At 36.8% G+C, this 17,690-nt stretch overlaps 1 protein-coding gene across 1 annotated transcript in view; it reads right to left on the bottom strand.

Moving 5' to 3' along the window:
* The window catches only part of EDIL3 (EGF like and discoidin domains 3), a 230,013-nt gene that overhangs the window by 140,619 nt on the left and 71,704 nt on the right, over window positions 1-17,690 (bottom strand). The window contains exon 2 of the mRNA XM_060690628.2: window positions 14,721-14,846. Coding sequence (XP_060546611.1) covers window positions 14,721-14,846 — 126 coding nt within the window. The remainder of the gene's footprint in view (window positions 1-14,720; window positions 14,847-17,690) is intronic.

The raw sequence follows: 17,690 nt of genomic DNA on the forward strand, positions 1-17,690 counted from the left end.
TACAATTGACTTCCCCCATGATAATCCCATAGAAATATCCAACACACTGGGAGCCTGGATAATAACACTGGTGTACTTTGTACGATTGTCATACATCTTTGTTCTTGCCATTCATGGATGTAATATCTATTTTTCAAGAAAGGCATAACTCATAGTCTTTCAGCCACGTGTCTGTATTATGATGTCTTCCCATGTATAGATCAGCTTTTATCTTCATGCAAGGGCACTTATTTTTTAAAATTGCTGAGCACATTGTAAGCCGCCCTGAGTCTTCGGAGAAGGGCGGCATATAAATCAAATTAAAAAAAAAAAAAACAACTTAGAAATTTAGAAAAAAATAGTAAGATTGTAGTCATATTTATGTGAAAAACCACAGATACTTCCTACCGGAGAAATAAGAAAAGTCTTCCTTCTCCGGACAGCTTTATTCATTCACTGTTTAAAAAGACAGACAAGAAAGAACAGAAAGATTTAGTAAAGAAAATTTCTATATAACTATAATTTTCTTTCCTGATGGCTTCTAGAAAGTTTGTGGCTTATCTAAAAGAGACAATTGGCCTTTCCTTTCCCATCTTGCAGATGTTTAGTGTATGAGAATGTGAAAAGATTGTGAGTTTGGCAAGGGCATGCAAGCATATTAAAGGACAGAAGATGCCCACTCTGACTTTAATTTAACTACTAAACGGTTTCCCCTTTTGAAACTGGTCCTCAGTTGAAGAATATAATGTTCCCCATGAAAACCTGGAGGGAAGAAAGCTAAGATTTTGACTCTTCATTTCAAACCATGGACATGGAAGCTCTTGCATCTTGTCTTTTTATGTACACTGAGAGCATATGCACCAAAGACAAATTCCTTGTGTGTCTAATCACACTTGGCCAATAAAAATTCTATTCTATTCTATTCTATTCTATTCTATTCTATTCTATTCTATTCTATTCTATTCTATTCTATTCTATTCTATTCTAAGCTGCACTGAACTTTCTTTTTTCTATTAAATGTCAGGGAATCTCTCTCAGTTAAGCTTGCAAGTCCACCTCTTTAACCATACTTCATAAAATCAAATTTATTTAACATGTAAGAATAAGAATAAGAATAATTTTATTTCTATACCGCCCTTCTCCCGAAGGACTCAGGGTGGTGTACAGCCTATTAAAAGCACAAGACAAACATCAATTAAAATAATTTAAAATTATTAAATTATTCGGCTCAATTTAAAACCCCAGAAATGTAGGTTTAGAATGTGTTCCAACACTTTTCCTTAATGTTCACTATGTACTGTAATGTAGTTTCATTAAAGCAAAGTGTTAGGGAACAAATAAGACAGTATTAGTTTCTGTGGATAATTTATTGTGTGAAAAAGATCATGACCTATTGTTAGACAAGAAGAAAACCTAATTAAAGAACTCTGCTATGATCAGGGGAATCACAAAAGTCAAGACGGCTGTTACAGCTGTATAGTAGAAGACTTGCCCACTATTAATATGTGTAATTAAGAGGCAGGGCTTTGATCACATAGTCATGGATACTATCTTGGCATTTTGGATCTCCTTGGAGATACCCCTGGGTGTTATATGCCTATGCAGCGTCATGAGTTGATGCACAACATCTTTTAAGTGAATTTTCTCAGCACTCGAAATATCTTCTTATACCGAGGAACTATTTTCTTCTACTAACATTTCAGACTAGGGAATCTTCACTGAAACTGAAGCAATTTGATTCTTTTGCTATGCTTTTTAAAACAATTACAACAATCATATCATTATCAAATGGGATATTTGAAAAGAAATAGGTTCAATTTTTCAGAAAAATAGATCAATTTCTGAAAGTATCTCAAGCTGAGTTATCTATAACATTCATCCATAAATCTATTATATTATCCTAGACATTTATCAGTCTAAGGTTTGTTTCTATTTATTATCCTTTCACCTAACTAGAGATTATTTCCAAGCAACTGCTTCCCAAATGCTATGGTGATTTACTACAAAAATTATGTTGTCCAATTCCAATCATACGATTATTCTTTACAACATGTTCTGACTTATATTTAATAAAACAGTTAATTTACAGTAGATTACTACATAAACTATTTGCAACTGCTAATCAGCTTTCCAGATAGATATCTCACTTCTCAGTGAAATCCTTGACATTATATATATATATATATATATATACATACATACATACATACATACATACATACATACATACATATATATAAAATGCAGGGGTGATTCTAAATTTTTTTACTACTGGTTCTGTGGGCGTGGCTTATTTTGTGGGCATAGCTTGATGGCCATGTGACAATTCTTTAGGATTTAGCAGAGGTACTGGTCTACCAGGCTTTTAACTGCTTGCAGAGCTGTACCAGTCTACTCATTTGTTTTTGGAGGCACCGGTCTACTCATTTGTTTTTGGAGGCACTGGTCTACTCATTTGTTTTTGGAGGTACCAGTCTACTCATTTGTTTTGGGAGGCACCAGTCTACCCATTTGTTTTTGGAGGCACTGGTCTACCCATTTGTTTTTGGAGGCACTGGTCTACCACCACACTGCTTTTTAAACTGATCAGCTGTAGGGTGGCCCTTTGAAGCCCCACGGCAAGAGTTTAAACAGTTTTTTTCCTTCTAGCCGATCAGCTGGGACTTGGGAGGCAGCAATATATTGGGGGCGGGGCCAGATAAAAGGTAAGAATAATGCGGGGGGGGTAGGAGGGTCCAGCTCCTGAACAAAGAGAACCGGTTTGGTGATGTCATATCGTTACTGCTACCGGCTCGGCCAAACCGGGCCGAACCGGGACGAATGCTAAGTAAAAAGCAATGTCTCCATCTGCACCCTATGCTTTGGACATTTCCTGAATTACCCTCTCTTTGATAACAATGAGTAACTAAATTCCAGGGATTCCTGAAGTAAGAACTACCATGACTTCAGTCAACCTGACCTGCAACTAGGGGCATCTGAAGGTCAGGACTATGAGCAGCTGTAGTCTTCATCATGACCTCCTCCTTAGCAGTATTCTTTGTCACCTAAGGAAGATCACTGCCAGATTCTAACTATTTCCAGAATACAACTTTAGAAGCTTAGTATTCTAAGTTATTACACTATGGTTTGCCAAAAATGGCAAATTGGTTTTTTTAAAAAAAGAAAAAAAAGAAGCTTATTTCAACTGCAGGAGATGCTGGACAGAGAAGATAGTATGCCAAGTTAAGGTTACTGCTTAAGAATCAATTAATAATTATGAGTGCCTTTCCCTAAAAATATTTTACAATAATAATATTAATTTCAAGAATACTTGTGCAAGCATTTTGTGTATATACCTTTGAAAATTATTTGAGTTAATTGGTTTTGTTGAAAATTAAATGGTAATATACTGTAGCTTCTACATTTCAGGAATATGTTAATTACTTGTATTTTCAGAGAATAATACATCAAAATACTCTGATAACTAACCATGAAATATATCCAAGATGCAGACATAAAATTGTGGGATTATGACATTTTCATCAGGAAGATTCATTATTTCATTTTATAGTCTATTTTGAATCTGAAAGGGTTAGGTATCTTTCCATTAAAATATGACTTGCATGTATAGTACACACATATTCACCATGGATATATTTTTCTTACATTATCACATCATTAGAATCTTTAAATATACAGAGCTTCTTCCTTACTAACATAACATTAAATAAAGAGAAATGTTTTTAAAAAGCAAAACAAGCATGACTATATAACCACATCCCATTTTCTTGTTCCCTGTAGTTAGCGAGAATAGTACTTTAAGTTGGTAAGGAATTGTGGTTATATTTTGCATACCAATGGGGAGGGAAAGAGAACATTGTACTGTGTCAGAATATATATTCATGAATTAATTTATGGATCACTATACTTTTATAATGGATAGTTCAATGCTGAACCACAAAATTCAAGAATAGAAAATTACAATGTATCTAACAGCAGTTTCCTCTAGCTTAAAACAAAAACTTCCATCTTTCCAGTCAAACACATCAACTGCAGCTCCTATAACTTTGTCCAAATGTAAATTCTGTGAATTAAAAGAATGTTTTGGAACAGGATAGGATATGAAAATAAAATAAAATCAATAGAAAAAGTTGGTGTTTTGCTGGTACTTCATTCAGTTGGTGAGCGAAATAACTTTCCGCTAGCACTTAGATGCAATCCTGGGATCAAAATTGTTGTCTAAAGTACAGTAAAAATGCATTACAAGATTATCTATTAGACTCCAATGCAGTTCATCAGAAGACACTGAAAACCACGACTGACACATTAATTTTCATCTCTACATTCTTTAGAAGCCTTTGGCAAAAAATTTAAATAGCTATAATCTGAAGCAATCTATTCATTTCAAGAATTACGGAGAGGAAGAGTTAGATGTTGTGGAGCAGGGATCTTGCCTCTACTTGCTGGGTCCCTGGGACTGAATATTTGGGATAAGACTGAAAGATAAGACTTGCCCTTCACCTTAAAATTATTGTGCATTTTAGTGTCAAAATATCTAAGTATCCATCCATTGTTGGCCAACCCAATCATTTCTTTTAGGAAATTACCTGGACTGACAATGCAATTGCCAATTCAGTTTTTATACCTGAGACAAAACATTGTAAAGAAGAGCAAAACACACACATACATACATAACTACACATTTTTTTAAAAAAAATAACAAACAAATAACTTTTAGTTCCTCTGCCAAACTGATGGGAACAAATGGAAAACTCTGGTAGTTCCTTGTGCGTGAAATTAGCTTTGGCTAGTTTGAATCACCATCCCACCCATTGCAGCTTTTATTCCTTATAAAAAGTGAAATGTGTTCTCCAGCCAACAAAAGTTTTAGGGAGTAAGAAAAATATATGTTTGGCCTTGATTGATGTTGTTTTTAATTAATTCATCAAACTCCTTTTTTTTTTTCTTGTAAGCCTGGAAACATTTGACAGAGGTGATAATTGCATCATGATCTGCAATATATCAATACGGCATTCTTCTAGACTGCTTAGTCTAATAAGCTTTTCTGTTAATGCATTAAATCTCAGTGACAGGTTTTTGCCCAGTCAGTGGGGAAAAAAATGTCCAAAGAGGTCAAAAGGCTGGTGTGGTCACAGGACATTAAAATGAACAATAGGAAATCGAGGCTCCTCTTACTATGCTGGACTCTGGATATTTCACTCCTGTGTAAATAGGTCAGAGGCTTCCCAGCATTAAACAATCATATAAATTGTATTAACATTTAGCCCTGACAACTGGAGACCTTATGCTCCAAGAGGCTTAATGAAACTCTAACCTACTTTCCAAGCTTCCTAGAACTGTGTAATAATCTTTAGCCTTTTCATGCCATGATAATTCTTGCAGATCTGCAATAGATGTCAGTCTGCGAAGCGAAATCCATGTCTACCTATGTGAGAAGAAGAAAGAAGAGGTCATTCAGGCATAGCTTTTCCACTCTGTGTGGGAAAGCAGCTTGGTTTAATAAAGTCTTTTATTCTTACAACTTCAACCAAATCTTTTAAAATAAATCTCAAGGAAGCCAGCCAGAAGAGGTTTTTTTGGGGGGAAATTGTCTCTGAATGTCAGGATCTTTCAGGTCAATTTCAAATCACCTTGTGGAACAAAAGCCTCATAGTGGCTAGCAGGAGCTCTTCTTTCTCTTTTGTTTTCTCCTAGGGCACTTTAAGGCAGCCTGAGGATCATTGCCCCATACCTGATTCCCAATTATAAAAAGGAAAATATGGTTAGCATAAGAGTGCGGCTGTTTAGGAGGAAGATTTGTGTCATGTAGGTGAGAAGAAAAGAGGCATCTTTAACTATCAGCTCAACAGGCAACTAACGGTAAAGGAGGAGTAGGTTTTGACTTCAGCAAAGCAGCACCAGGCAAGGTGAAAGGAGATGAGTCCGGCATATTCAGCACTCAGCAGATATGCTGAGAAGCTACAGCCAGCCATCACATTCCTTTTGTTACCTCAGCACAGACTGCAAAACTGCTAAACCAATGCTTCAAAAGCAATTGACAGCAATAGAAACCAACTTGGAGGTGACTAAATGGTGGCTGAAGTCTTTGGAGTAAACTTAGGCAACAGAAATAGAATTGTTATTGACTGTTTAGGAATAAGATATGCATACAGGCGTAGACATATATGTTAGTATAAGTATTTGATGGTGTGGTACAGGCTTAGTAATAAGCGGTATGGCAGACATTATAACTATAGATTCATTAAAGTTAATAAAAGCCTGCCTAGAAACACAGAGTGTTGGATGCTTATCCTACGGTTGGGTAGATAACATATAGAAAACTATGTTCTGTAACTTTAACTGCTACAAGATGACTAATTGTCTGTGCTAAGCAGTCATAAAAGAAGGCAGGAAGTTCATTCACTTCTGCTCCTGCTATGAGAAGTTTGAACTGCTGAAAGGAACTGTGTCTGTGTTACTGAAGAGAACTGGAATTGTAAGCAAACTATGTTTTTGTTTTGAACCGTGCTTATTTGAAGAAGTGTTATCTTTGTTTTGAGAAGCCAAGTTTGTTTTACTACAAGTAAAGACTGTTTATTTTTCTTACAATGTTCAGAGTCTGTGAGTATCTGTGTGTTTTGCTAAGCAACGTATCTATTTGCTGTCTGGTCCGTTGCACCACTTTGCAGAGGACAGTTTTACCCCTCAACACTGGTTATGGGCGCAATACCAGAGTGTGTGTACCAGTTACAGCAATAAGAGAGTTGTGACACACATTATTGCTCCAGACGTTCTGATACGTATTTAATATCCTGGTGAGGATGGCACAAGGTCAAGCTCCCAACTCATCGCTGGTTACCTGGCTGGATGGCATCAACTACAAATCCTGGTCCACCAAGTGCAGTCTCCTGTTGCGCAAAGAAGGGCTATGGGATGTAGTGCAGAATCCACCAGATGTGACCTCCTGGAATGCTGACGATGCCGAGGATGCCAGGAAGATAGCCAAGTTCCAGAGGAAGAATGAGAGTGCACTGTGTATTATTGGTTTGTCTCTAGACGATACCCAGCTTGTTCACATCGAGAGTGAACAGTCTGCTGCAAGATACTGGGGAAATTTGAAACGTCTTTATGTTCGTGATACTGTGGGGGCGCAAATTAACATTACACGAAGGTTGTTTCGCACACAACTCCTTAAGGGTGGTGACATGTTAACACACCTGAATTGCATAAAAAGCATTTTTAGAGAGCTACATCAGAAGGAGGTGGTTTTTTCCGAGCAGCAACAGGTTTATATACGGTTATCATCGCTAGATGAGAGCTACGACAATGTAGTAACATCATTTGAAGTTCTCACACAGCAGGAACTAACTTTGGCCAATGTAACCTCGCGATTAGAAGAGGCCAGAGGAGAGAAGAAAGAAAACAACTAAGGGAAGAACCTGAGTCGATTAATGTAAATGTAAAGGCAAATAACCATGTATATGCTGTAAAACATTGTTTTAGTTGTGGCAAGAAGGGTCATATAGCCAGGTTTTGCAGAAGGCTGAAACAAAAACCATGGTTAAAGATAAAAAACAATGTAATGTAGCTATGTCTGATAAGAAACCGGTTAACCACGATTCGTGGGTAATTGATAGTGGGGCGTTGCTATGCATTGTCAGAACACAAAACTATTTTGTGAAAATGTTGCCTAGTAATAATAAGGTTTCTTTAGCAAATGGGTGGAAGCTAAAGGCATGTGGTGAGGGAACTTCAATATGTCCATATGTAATAGAAAAAATGCATATGTTATATGTTCCAAATCTAAACTTTAATTTGATTTCGGTTAGAGTATTGGTTAAGCTAGGATATACAGTAACGTTTAGAACTAATGATTGTTTAATTGAAAAAGGTGAAACCAAGATTATTGGAAAACTGAAAGATGGTTTATATGTATTATCTAGTAACCATGTTGTATACTCAAATGTCAAATCACATGATGAATGTGTTCACTTGCTTCACAGACGTATGGGGCATATCAGTTTTAAGATGTTACAGAAAACTGTAAAATTAGTTGATGGTTTGAAGCCGAAACCATGTAACTAGTATTTAAATTGCAATATTTGCAGTCAGCAGAAAAGTAGAACAATCCCTGCTAATAGGTTTGACGGGTTTAAAACAAAGAGACCACTGGAAGTGGTATTTGCTGATTTAATATGGCCAATGAAGGCTAGTTTAGGGGGTGCTTGCTAAGTATAGTTGACCATTATTCCAGGTATGGTTTTTGCTACCTATTGAAGACTAAGGTAGATACTTTTCAGTATTTTGTTCAATGGATTAAGTTTGTGGAGAGAAAAATGAATCAAAAAATAGTTACCATTGTAACTGACAATGGTACTGAGTTTGTAAACACAAGGTTTAAATCAATGTTAGATAATGCTGGTATAAAGCACAAATGTTCAGCTCCATATAGACCACAACTTAACTCATATGTTGAAAGGAGAGGACAAACCCTATAAGCAATGATGAGATCAATGTTAGCTGATGCAGGTTTACCGGCTAATTTATGGGGAGAAGCAATTATGTGTGCAAATACACTCTTAAACAACACCATAAATACAACCACTAACAAAATTCCATATACCGTATGGCATGGAAGGAAGCCGGATTTGAGCTACATACACACATTTGGATCACCTGCATGGGTACATATTCCAGCGTAGTTAAGGCATAAGGGCCAGAGTAGGGCACAACAATTAATATTTGTTGGTTATAATTCAAACCACAGGTCCTACAGATTTTGGGTAAAAGGAACAGCAACGGTAGTTAACAGTGCAAATGCAAGGTTTATGGACCATGTAGGGTGGAATAAATTAGGTACTGAAAATGAGGTTATCATTGAAATTCAGACTGAAGCTACCAATGAAATGCCAGAGATCCAGAGCGAAGAGGTGGAGAAAGACGTAGTACAGGAAGAGGTAAAGGTGGAGATGCAATCTGTAAGTCCTGAACTCCCAAGAAGGTTGAGTAGAGTAACAAGACCACCTGATAGGTATCAGGCAACTACAGTCTATCAAGTAAATAAAGTCCCTACTACATTTAATGAGTTGACCACGTTTCCACCTGAAGACCAGAAAGTGTGGAGAGGTGAAATGACTAAAGAACTACAATCTTTGCAGAATTTGAAAGTGTATGAGTCTGTAACAATTCCAAAAGGGAAAACTATACTCGGTAGTAAGTGGATATATAAATTAAAGACTGGGATAGATGCGATACCAATATATAAAGCTAGGCTAGTAGCTCAAGGATTTAATCAGTCTCCTAATGATTATGATGAAGAATTCGCTCCAAGCTTAAAAGCCATTACATTAAGAGCAGTGTTGGTATGGGCAGCTAGAAATAAATATATAGTTAACCATTTAGATGTAGAGACCGCATATCTGCATGCACCATTACAGCATGAAATTTATTTAAAGAAACCTTCAGGATTTGAGGAAAATGGGAAGGCTGTCTGTTGGTTATTAAAGAAAAGTCTGTATGGGTTAAAACAGTCAGGTTATGAATGGAACCAGTGCATTGTAAAAACATTGAAGAATATTGGATTTAAAGCAGGATTAGCAGATCCATGTTTATTTAAAATGGAAAGGGATGGTATAGTATCATTATTATTTCTTTTTACTGATGATATAGCTCTGATTACAAAGAATGAGCAAGAGGCCAACAGGATTGTTGATGAATTAAAAGCTCATGTCAGGATTGAAAATCTAGGGGAGATACAACAATACCTAGGTGTAAGTGTCGAAAAAACTAGGGGAGAATTTAAATTATCCCAAACTGATAAAATTAATAATCTATTAAAACAGTTCAGAATGGAATTGTGTAAACCATCAAAGACACCTATGGTTCAAGATTATTGCAACACTGATGTGCAAAGTCCGTTGTTTGATAAAGGGATATATCAATCGTTGATTGGCAGTTTATCATACATTAGCAATTGGTCTAGACCTGATATTTCTTATAGTGTGAACCAATTAGCTAGATTCAACACGGAACCTACAGAAAGACACTGGCAAGGAGCAAAATGTATTCTTAGATATCTGAAATGTATCATGCATCATGCATTATAACTACAACCATCAGAAGAATTACATGTAACCGCTTATGCAGATGCTAGTTTCACAACAGATGTGAATACAAGAAAATCAACCTCAGGGATCGCTATATTTCTGGGAAAATCTTTGATATGGTGGCATTCTATAAGACAGAAGCATTTAAGTATGTCTACAATGGAAGCAGAGTTTTCTTGTTTATCTTTGTTATGTACAGATTTGATTAGTATTAAGCAGCTGATGCTAGATTTAGGAATAGATATACAAGATCCTATAATAGTATACGAAGATAATCATGCAGCGATAAAAATGGCGACAAATATAGCTGTAAAGACTAGAACAAAACATACAGATCTTTGGTATCTCAATGTAAGAGAATGTATAATGAACAAGATGATAGAACTTGTATATTGTGCATCAGAAGACAATGTGGCTGATCATTTCACAAAAGCACAGGGAAGTAGGAAACATATAGATACATGTGAACAGTATGGTTTAAGATTGTAAATATATTAGTCTACCCAAAGGGGAGAATGTTGGATGCATATCCTATGGTTGGGTAGATAATATATAGAAAACTATGTTCTGTAACTTTAACTGCTACAAGATGACTAATTGGCTGTGCTAAGCAGACATAAAAGAAGGCAGGAAGTTCATTCACTTCTGCTCCTGCTATGAAAAGGTTGAACTGCTGAAAGGAGTTCAAAAAATGAAAGTGTCAAAAAAATGAAAGAGTTCAAAAAATGAAAGTGTCTGTGTTACTGAAGAGAACTGGAATTGTAAGCAAACTATGTTTTTGTGTTGAACCGTGATTATTTGAAGAAGTGTTATCTTTGTTTTGAGAAGCCAAGTTTGTTTTTTTTTACTACAAGTAAAGACTGTTTATTTTCTTACAACGTTCAGAGTCTGTGAGTATCTGTGTGTTTTGCTAAGCAACGTATCTATTTGCTGTCTGGTCCGTTGCACCACTTTGCAGAGGGCAGTTTTACCCTCAACACAGAGAAGGCAAAAACAGTCATTGTTTTGGGGGGCTGTCCATACTAATTACTCAACAGCATTTTTTTTTTTAGTGACTCTGGAAATCACGGTGACTTGATATTTAAGATACTATACACTTTTACCGGTTCATATATTTCTTTTTCTGCTTTCATCCAACTCTTGTTCTATTTTGCCAGCTAACTTTTTAAACAATGTGTGTGATGTCTAATAAATATCAAGCTCTATATTATTGCTGACTGAAATAAGTGGTGTGTATGCATATTCAGGTCTGAATATATGCATTAATTGAATGTTTGGCAACAAATTTATCTGGAAATTATCCACAATCATTTTCCAAAATTCATTTATATTTATTCATATTATTAATTTATATTAGACTAAAAGATGTCACTGGTTAAAGCAAGACAGATCCCATACTTTTCAGTTGTTATGATCTAAACCAATGTGTCAATGAGTCACTGCAGCTGCTGATACTTATTTCTTTTTTTGTGCCAGCAAAAATAGGAGCTAAAATTAAATGCTTTGTTTTGAAAGCATTTGGGCTCTCATGTTAAATTGCATTCTATTTGGCCATTTTTGAATGAATCAAATGGGCCTGATGATATCTGCTTTTTTTAAATCTGCAAAACCAATCTTGTTCAGCCAAATGTTTATCTAGTTAGAGCGCTTATGTTAAGTAGATGACAAAAAAATAAAATAAAAAAAAATCCAAAATAAAATAGAAACATGAGCAATGCCTAATCAGACTATTTCCCCTCTTCCAAAAAAGCACATCTGCCCTAGTTTTGTTAACTGTTGATAGCTTTGTAATCAGAATCCCATTTTAACAAATATTGATAATTACCTGATTCTCAGGTCTAGAATTATGTGGCAAGTGCTTTTATTTGTTTATGTGCTCATGCCTATGGAGATAGTGTTCACTGATTGATATTGACTTCATTGTTCTTGTGCTTATATTGAAATTACAGAATCTGATTCAGCACAGAAACACACAAATTGGTCTTTTTTCCATATTTTGGAAAGGGTAGTATGGTCATGGAGAAAAAAATGCCTTTGATCTGAATCTTCAGAGAAATATGACCAAATCGCACTCTTCCTCAAATTGATACCAGAAGACAGCAAATTCTAAACTGTTAAGAATTTATGGTAGAATTTGTAATTAAAAAAACAAACAAAAATGTAATGTTCAAAACCCAACTGCACTTGAGGGAGAAGCCTGAAATGAAAGACATTTGAAATTTGCTTTCGAAAAGGGTTTATGTAAATATGTGCCTACAAAATGAGTATCAAATGAATAAGGGGTGTCCATAGACTAGAAACATAAATTTAGATAGATAATCCAGGACAAATCTGGAACATATTTTGGACATCACAGCTTCATATACTTCTTTTTCCAATAGTGTAAAATAGGGAGAAACCCTAACCCCAATAATGTGGCATAAAAACCATGATTTTTTTTTAAAAAAATTAGATTTGCTGAAATAGAATCACAGAACCGTCAAATTTGGCATAGGAAAAAAAATAGAGAGACCCTCTGGTTCAACCTTCTGTTATGCGTAAAAACACCAAATCTAAATAAACCAAATCTTAATTGTCATTACCCAGCATAAAATAAATATAACAATTTGCTACATAGGAAGCAAACAGCATTTAAAATGACTGGTAGGTGTAAGTCATGGTAATTTTGACAGAAATTTCAATCAGAAAACCAATTATATCAGCCTTGAGAGTTGACTGTTGAGCCTCTTCTGAAAACCCTTCATAGCCAGATAACAAGAACATTAATAGAAAAGAGTTTTGCTGACAGAAAACCTTCAGTGTAAACTCCACTGATCTTTTTTATTAGAATAGAATAGAATAGAATAGAATAGAATAGAATAGAATAGAATAGAATAGAATAGAATAGAATAATGGAGTTGGAAGGGACCTTGGAGGCCTTCTAGTCCAACCCCCTGCTTAGGCAGGAAATCCTACATCACTTCAGTCAAATGGTTGTCTAATCTCTTCTTAAAAACTTCCAGTGTCAGAGCATTCACAACTTCTGGAGGCAAGTTGTTCCACTGATTAATTGTTCTAACTGTCAGAAAATTTCTCCTTGATTCTAGATTGCTTAGCTCCTTGATTAGTTTCCACCCATTGCTTCTCATCCTGCCCTCAGGTGCTTTGGAGAATAGCTTGACTCCCTCTTCTTTGTGGCAGCCCCTGAGATATTGGAACACTGCTATCATGTCACCCCTGGTCCTTCTTTTCATTAAACTAGACATACCCTGTTCCCGCAACTGTTCTTCATATGTTTCAGCCTCCAGTCCCCTAATCATCTTTGTTGCTCTTCTAAGTTTACATAGGTACAAGTCTAACTGTATGCAAAAATGTTGGGCCGCCCACACGAACTAAGATAAACATATACAAGAGAGAGAGAGAGAGAGAGAGAGAGAGAGAGAGAGAGAGAGAGAGAGAGAGAGAGAGAGAGAGAGAGGGGGAGAAGAATATACAGACATAACGATGTCTGTATATTCACAATGAATATACATACATGTATATTCATGTATAGTCACATATGTTATGTGAATACATAACATTCACAATGTGCAACACTTGCTACTAACAACATAATGGAAAAGTTGTCACTGTTTCTTTTAGATTGTTGAAACCTTATTTACTGCAAACGATTCATGAGATGGAAAGGTTGATTCAGGAGTCCCAGGCTGATTTTATAGAACTGGCAGATAGCAAGGCTTTCTCATTTCCCCCCTTATTAACTGGAAAAATGGATCTAAAATTCACTGCAATAAAACAAGCATCCAGGAAGTTCTTTGGTCAAGTGTAATTTAACTTTGAAGCAGTAATTCTTTCGGCTTCTATTTCTCTGTGGCTAGTTGCAATGCTTCACTTGTCTCCCAACCATACAATATTCACTTTCTTGGCCCATGAAAGCTTATTTCCATCCACTGGACATAGATATGAAAAAAGGTTAAAATATATATTTTTAAATGTGGTACTGCCTGCAGGCTCCAGATTATTTGTAATCTGAGTAACATGTATGGTTTTTTTGAAATACACTAAAGGCCCCACTGCACATTATGCCATCCAGGTGAAGCCAATAAAACTAACTTCCACCTAGAAGGTCATTGGTAGCATTCTCAAAACAGTATTTTAGGCTTCCTTGTAAAATCTGCATGAATCTTTTTTGTAGTCTGGTGATGAAGGCGTCACCATACTTTATGTCTGTGCTACCTATTCAGGTCATATTAATAAGACCAGTGGTGGGTTGCTACCAGTTCACCCCAGATCGGGCAAACCAGTAGCAGCAGCAACAGGAGGCTCTGCCCACCTGCCCGGACGTCTCTATGCATATGCAGAAGCATTGTGTGTGCACACACGCGCACCCATGGGCAAACCAGTAGCAAACAAAATTGAAACCCACTACTGAATAAGACCCATATCTTGATTATTTCAAATTGTTATCAGATTTGTTAAAATGATGCACACTGTGATCAAACCAGTAAGACAGTGTAGGAAAATATGAAGTCAGTAAACAAAGATTAAAATTAAACCATTTGGAGTGAAGATCATGGATTAATTATTGCAAGAAGGATTAGGAAACTTTGTACTTTAATATTTTAGAAAATAACAATCCATATTAACTTTTTTTCTGTTTTGTTTATTTGCACTTACCAACCTCCATAACATTAGAACAATTGGAATCTGTGATGCCATCAGGACATTCGCAAGTATAGAAACCATCCAAACCAGACACACAGATGCCTCCATTTTCACAAGGATTAGAGTCACATGCATCGCCTGTAAATTAAAGAAACAGTTGCTCAATTGCACAGTAAACAATACTATTAATGTATGTTCATAAGTATTCAGAAGACATATGTATATTTAGGAAATAGGCCTATTGTAGCCTTCCCCGTCTGGTGTTCTCCATATATATTGAATAGCAATTTGCAAAATTCCCACCTTCTAAGTTTATCGTTTTATGGACATTGGATTTTTTAAAAAATTTATCCAAAAATATGATTTTTAAATATAAAGAATGGAAGGTATTGTAAGCTAAAAGTCAAATTTTGTAACCTTTCATCTGCTGGACTACATAATGACAAATTGATTTGTTACAAAATGTAATATATTTGTCTAGAATATGACATATAACTTCAGCATTTCTCAACGGATTTTAGCATTTCAAACTGCAGAGCTGTCAAGCAGAGTATGATCTAAAAAAAATACCTATTTGAATATAATCCATTTGATTTCACTGGGGTTTGATTAAGCACTTGAGTGTCAGAGAGCCATCTGACTAATAGTTCTCTTTCTGTCATACCTGTACACTGTATTTCATAATTTTCTAATAATAATGGAATCAGCTCATGCAGTGTGTCAACTAAATCTCTCTTTTCATATATGCATCTATCATATGCTATTAATCTTTGTCAATCTAAAAATTTCTTCTTATTTAGAACAGAAACAAGTATCTTACTCATTGGTCCCTCATTTGTCTGACTGTATGAAATACAGAGATATAAGGAATTTGGTTTCCTTTGATGAAAGTGCATTAGAAATACATGGCTTCTCTGAAAATTTGAACTGCCTATATATAAGCAGACCCTAGTAAAAACAACTTCAAATACAGAAGAAATGGATTTTCAAAGCAACAATATGGATCTCAATATAACATGATGTATCTCCTTAGCTTCCAACACAACTTGCACCAGGTCCAGAAACATTCAAACTCTTTGCTTTTCCCACATTTTTTCTCAAATTCAGACACTAAACTGCTTTTATCTCAGACTACATATCTATGATTTCAACTATGCAGGTAGTTAAATATTGATGCAGGAAAATATGTCACCCCAATTAGGAAATATATTCTAGTTCTAACAGCAAACAATTGGTTTATCAAATGATAACAGACAAACAGAGTTGGAAGGGACCTTGGAGGTCTTCTAGTCCAACCTCCTCTCAGGCATTATAAAGTGGTATTAACACTTCACGTAATCCTGATTCTATCCTTCAGTTAATGCAGCCTAGAACTGTGTTGGGCTTTTTTGGTAGCTGCAGCACACTGTTGGCTCATACTTAAGTGATTGTGGTCTCCCAATGGGCAGCAGGGTGCTTGCTGGATGCCTGAAAAAAGCCTAGAAACTAGTGGATTGTGATTTCACTGAACTAGGGCTGCATAAAAATCTTGGTTTATGTAGGAAGAACCTAGCTAAAGAGAAATACACATAAAGGCCTACGAAAAGAAAACAAATATATATATCTGGTGAGGATGATTTGTGGTGGTGTCATGTGTTATCTTGGGTCTGGTGTTAATCTTCGTGGCTGGGACTCTTCTGTTGACTAGGGCTAGTTTCCAGACATGACGATACCTCCCACCTACCGGACATCTGGAAAGTCCTAGTCGACAGAAGAGTCCCTGCCACAAAGATTAACACTGGACCCAAGATAACATATGACACCACAACAAATCATCTTCACCAGATTCAAACCCAAACCCATCCCATAGACGAACTACAACCACCATCCAGAAGCCAGACTACGGCGGCATCACCAGCTGCTGCACCCCCCTCCGATCCCCACACAAAGCAAACTGACACACACCATGAACACATGGCAAGACCTCAAACTTGGAGCCAAACTAAAGCCCTGGCTCTGGCACCACAGCCATCTGCTCAGGACATTACATCAAAAAAACTCAGGATGTCACAACACTAGAACTCAGGACATTAACACACAGCCCATTACCCAGGTCATTTTATTTATTTATTTATTTATTTTATTGAATTTGTATACCGCCCTACTTCCGAAGGACTCAGGGCGGTGAACAGCCATAGAATAAAAACATATAAATACAAAATTTAAAATAGAATAAAACAAATTAAATAATTTGGCTGAACAAATTTAAAACCCCAATAATTTAAAACCAAATTTTAAATTTCCATTTAAAAAGGGGAGAGACTTAGGTCAGGCCAGCTTGATGAAATAGGAAAGTCTTCAGTGCGCGACGGAAGGTACGCAGATCCGGGATCCTCCGTATCTCTGGGGGGAGCTCGTTCCAGATAGTAGGTGCCCCCACAGAGAAGGCTCTCCCCCTGGGGGCCGCCAGTCAACATTGTTTGGCCAACAGCACCCGGAGGAGCCCTTCTCTATGGGAGCGTACTGGTCGGTGGGAGGCTATTGGCAGTAGCAGGCGGTCCCATAAATAACCAAGTCCTAAGCCATGGAGTGCTCTAAAGGTGATAACCAAAATCTTGAAGCGCACTCGGAAGACCACCAGCTGACTATATCGGGACGTTGGAAACCACAGCCACTCGGTCTTGGATGGGTTGAGCCTGAGCCTGTTCCTCCCCATCCAGATCCACATGGCCTCCAGACACCGGAACATCAAATGAGGGCATCGTTGGGGTGGTCCAGGGTGGAGATATACAGCTGGGTGTCATCAGCGTACTGGTGGTACTTCACCCCAAAACCAAGGATGATCTCGCCCAGCAGCTTTACATAAATGTTGAACAAAAGGACCGACCCTTGTGGCACCCCACATATGAGGGGCCTCGGGGTTGACCTCTGCCCCCCTGTCAACACAGACTGCGCACCGGTCGGAGAGAAAGGAGGAGAACCATCTTAGTACGGTGCCTCCCA

Source organism: Pantherophis guttatus, chromosome 2, assembly GCF_059756535.1.
Source record: "Pantherophis guttatus breed Tessera chromosome 2, ASM5975653v1, whole genome shotgun sequence".
Taxonomy (NCBI): domain Eukaryota; kingdom Metazoa; phylum Chordata; class Lepidosauria; order Squamata; family Colubridae; genus Pantherophis; species Pantherophis guttatus.